This window comes from Microtus ochrogaster (assembly GCF_000317375.1).
Source record: "Microtus ochrogaster isolate Prairie Vole_2 chromosome 14 unlocalized genomic scaffold, MicOch1.0 chr14_random_3, whole genome shotgun sequence".
Lineage (NCBI taxonomy): Eukaryota > Metazoa > Chordata > Mammalia > Rodentia > Cricetidae > Microtus > Microtus ochrogaster.
Window position 1 is genome coordinate 10,947,907 of NW_004949098.1, and position 3,465 is coordinate 10,951,371.

A 3,465-nucleotide genomic window follows, 5' to 3' on the forward strand; every position below is an offset into this window, starting at 1 on the left:
TTTTTTGCCTTTCTTTTCAAAATCACATTCAAGGTTAACTGAAGGAGGAAAACCACACCCTCTGATACAGTGTTCCTAAGACGCCACTGAAAGAAGGAACAGTGAAGCCTCCCGGGACTCCTAGCTCCCACCTCGTCTCTTAGACATGCCAGAAAATGCGTGTTTTAAGAAGCAACAGTCACAGGAAAAAAGAGAGAAAGGGACTCTAGAGAGGCAAACACAGGAGACTTGTGGTGACACGGGTTGGGTGTCTCCCGCGAGCAGGGCTGCAGCAGAGCGCGCGTGCTCGCCCGCACACCCATAACCCCACAATCCCACACCACATAGACACGCAAAACAAAACCCAAGTCTTTTCCCGCTGCCCCCACGCCCTTCCCACGAGGTGAGCAGCAGGATCCTGGGTACTGGGAGAAAGAGATGCAGCAGGGAAAGAGACCACGGGGAACAGGCGTCAGCCACCCCCCCCTACGGGAGCGCAACGGGCTAAGGGCGCGGGCCGAGGAGGGCGGAGCCCATGCAGCCTTCGAGTTGCAGAGCCCCCAACCCTACGCGAGCTGGCCACGCCCCTCGTGGGCTGGCCACGCCCCCGCTGCGGCGGGCGAGAGGCGGGGCGGGGCGCTGTGTATATAAGGCGAGGGGCGGGCGCCGCTCTTTTGTCTCTTGCTGCAGCAAGGCGAGTGGGAGCACCTGGAGCGCGAGCTCGGAACGAGACTCCACGGTGAGGCACAGAGCTGGGCTTGGGGCCTACCCTGGGTGGGGTCGGGGCAGCTGGCTGGCGGGCGCGTCCTCCCTGGGTTGCAACAGGCGAAGCGGCGGTTTGGAACATCCAGAGGCTGGCAGGCCACGCCCTGGGACTTCGAGGGAGGGTGTGGTGGACGAGCCCCGGATCTTCGGCCTCCGGGCTCCGGGAACGCCCCGGGCTGGGAATGCCACGTCGAGAGGCGTTCGCGGAGAGCGCGGGACCCAGGGAGCTCTGGTCACCCCCAAGCCTCAGGCCACCTACTATCTCCTTGATTCGCCCATCAGGGTTGTAAGAAAATGGCAGACAAGCCGGACATGGGGGAAATCGCCAGCTTCGATAAGGCCAAGCTGAAGAAGACCGAGACGCAGGAGAAGAACACCCTGCCGACCAAAGAGAGTGAGTGCTCGCCCGCCTCCGGGTTCCCACCCCAGCGCTCCACCCTTCCCTGCTGTGCCAGCCCGGCACCCCCACCCCCATCCGGCCACTATTCTCCCACCCCGAATCTGAGCGGCCACAGCCACCCTCCCAGTTACACAAAGCACTTTGTCCTTTCCAAATTCCCTCCTTGTCCCCCGGCCTCGTGGGTGCCTCGCCCACACCGGGTTTTTGGGTGTGGGGCTGTAAATTGGCTCCATTCTCCAATGCCCACATCTCGTCCTTTACAGCCATTGAACAGGAAAAGAGGAGTGAAATTTCCTAAAAGCCCAGACCGGAGGATTCCCCACCCCACCCCACCCCGTCATCTCCGAGACCCCCTCGTGATGTGGAGGAAGAGCCACCTGCAAGATGGACGCGAGCCACAAGCTGCACTGTGAACCCGGGCACTCCGCGCCGATGCCACCGGCCGGCGGGTCTCTGAAGGGGGACCCCCCACTAATCGGACTGCCAAATTTCACCGGTTTGCCCTGGGATATTATAGAAAATTATTTGTATGATTGATGAAAATAAAACACCTCGTGGCATGGCTGGCGTGGTCTGAATCTTTTAGCAGAGTATGCGTGGGCAGAGCGGGAGTGAGTTGTGCCGCAGAGAAGGGGGGGCGTCATTTTTATTTTGGTTTTCCGTGCTTCGCCCTAAGGTTTCCTGGGTTCTCGGTTGCTGGCTCTTAATACAACCCACGTAAAATTTAACCCCACTTCTGAGAAATGCTTCCCAAAAGATTAGGATGTACAGCTGATCAGCTCGTCTACCCTGTAACCTCACGCATACCAGAAGCAGTGATTTAAAGGCTGAGAGGGAGGGAGCAAAGGATCATTCTGGAATGTTGGAAATTGGGCGAGGTCGGGGTCCGTCCCTCACAAACACACAAGGTTTTTCTCTAGACATTACTGAATGAAACAGAAACAAAGGCGGGACCTGGTGAGACAACCGTGTGTTTGATCAGAACTTGCCCAACCGACAACTACAGCCATGGGAACAGCCTAGGTTTGGGGGAGGGGGTTTGGGTTTTTTGGTTTTTGTTTTGTCTCGGGACCTTCCGCGAATACGTTAGCCTTATGGGGGTGGGGAGGGGTGGCTGAGCGGCCTCCAGACCTGAGGTCTGCAGGAAGGGTGGAAGTGAGAAGAGGGAGCGTGGTTGCAGTGGGTCGGCAGAACTGAAGAAGGTCACACCCTCTTCGTGACCCGTGGGGAAGGGGCGGGACCAGGCCAGAGGGGCCTAGTGGAGGAGGAGCCCGGCCCTACTGGGCATGAAAGGAGCTTATGATTACAGGGGTGGCCTTTTCCTGGAGGAGGGGAGGGAGGGAGACAATTGAACAGGGTTCTCCCCACATTTTTGTTTTACCCCCAAGGGACTCGATAAATGCATGAGGGCAGTTAGTTCAAAAGAGGTGTATCCTCCGGCAACAGGAAATGTAAAAGCTAGTAATGAGACAAGCAGACAGGACAGAGCAGAGGCAGGCAGTTGGGGGAGGCTCAGCCTAGCGGGCATAAAGGAGCAACACGACAAACCTACCCTCAGTTCCTTCCCTGGTACCTGGAGGCCTAAATCACCTTTGAATGGGGAAGGATTCTTTTTCACTGATGTTAGTGACTCCCCCAAGTGCAGCTTTTGCAGTGACCCCTCACAGGGTGGGACTGATGAGTAGCCCCCATGTTTGAGTAAGAAATCTCTAGCCGATGCTCTTGTAAGTGGGCCTAATCTCTTTAGCTCAGAAGAAAGAAAACAGAGAAAGAGAACCTACTGAAAATTCTAGTTGGCCTCACCCACCCCATCTTGGTCGTGCTAAAGCCGACAGCTACCATGTTTCCCTGCTCCTTCACTGGCCTGTTGAGTCTTGTTCCTTGATTGGCAGGGCCTGAACATGACGAACCTGTGATCATTCCTATGGTTTAGGGAAGCCAAACCTACTCACTTCCCCCCCAAGGAAGGAAGTACTGTTAATTTACAATTGAGGCTAATGACGGAAGTTTGCAGAGGCCAGCTCCGTTAGTCAGCTTTGTCACTAGAACAAAAACACCTGTGAGATAGAAGTGGAAAAGATTCCTTTTGTCGCAGGAATTCCAGTCTGTCTTCTGCCGGCCCTGCTTTGGATCTGTGGTCAGGCAGCAATCAGAGTGGGGGTGCAGAGCAAAGCAAAACCGCTCACCACAGGAAGACACGGCCAGGAAGCCAAGGAGAAAGAGGACGGAGTGGGGGTCCCACAATACACATCCCACTTGGCCCCGCCTCTTCCACCCTGAGGATCAAACCTCCACCCTGGGGCACCTTGCAAACATTTCAA

The 3,465-nt window shown here is 56.3% G+C and overlaps 1 protein-coding gene across 1 annotated transcript; it reads left to right on the forward strand.

Moving 5' to 3' along the window:
• Positions 1-499: 499 nt before the first annotated feature.
• Tmsb10 (thymosin beta 10) lies at positions 500-1,708 on the forward strand. Its single transcript, XM_005364723.3, has 3 exons — positions 500-718; positions 1,027-1,138; positions 1,408-1,708. The coding sequence occupies exons 1-3, from the start codon at positions 515-517 to the stop codon at positions 1,440-1,442; spliced, it is 351 nt and encodes a 116-aa protein (XP_005364780.2). The 5' UTR covers positions 500-514; the 3' UTR covers positions 1,443-1,708.
• Positions 1,709-3,465: the final 1,757 nt, after the last annotated feature.

Coding starts and splice junctions, on each gene's coding strand:
- Tmsb10 (XM_005364723.3), top strand. CDS start 515: ATGCAGCCTTCGAGTTGCAGAGCCCCCAACCCTACGCGAGCTGGCCAC. Junction 719..1,026: donor GCTCGGAACGAGACTCCACG/GTGAGGCACAGA, acceptor TTCGCCCATCAG/GGTTGTAAGAAAATGGCAGA. Junction 1,139..1,407: donor CACCCTGCCGACCAAAGAGA/GTGAGTGCTCGC, acceptor CGTCCTTTACAG/CCATTGAACAGGAAAAGAGG.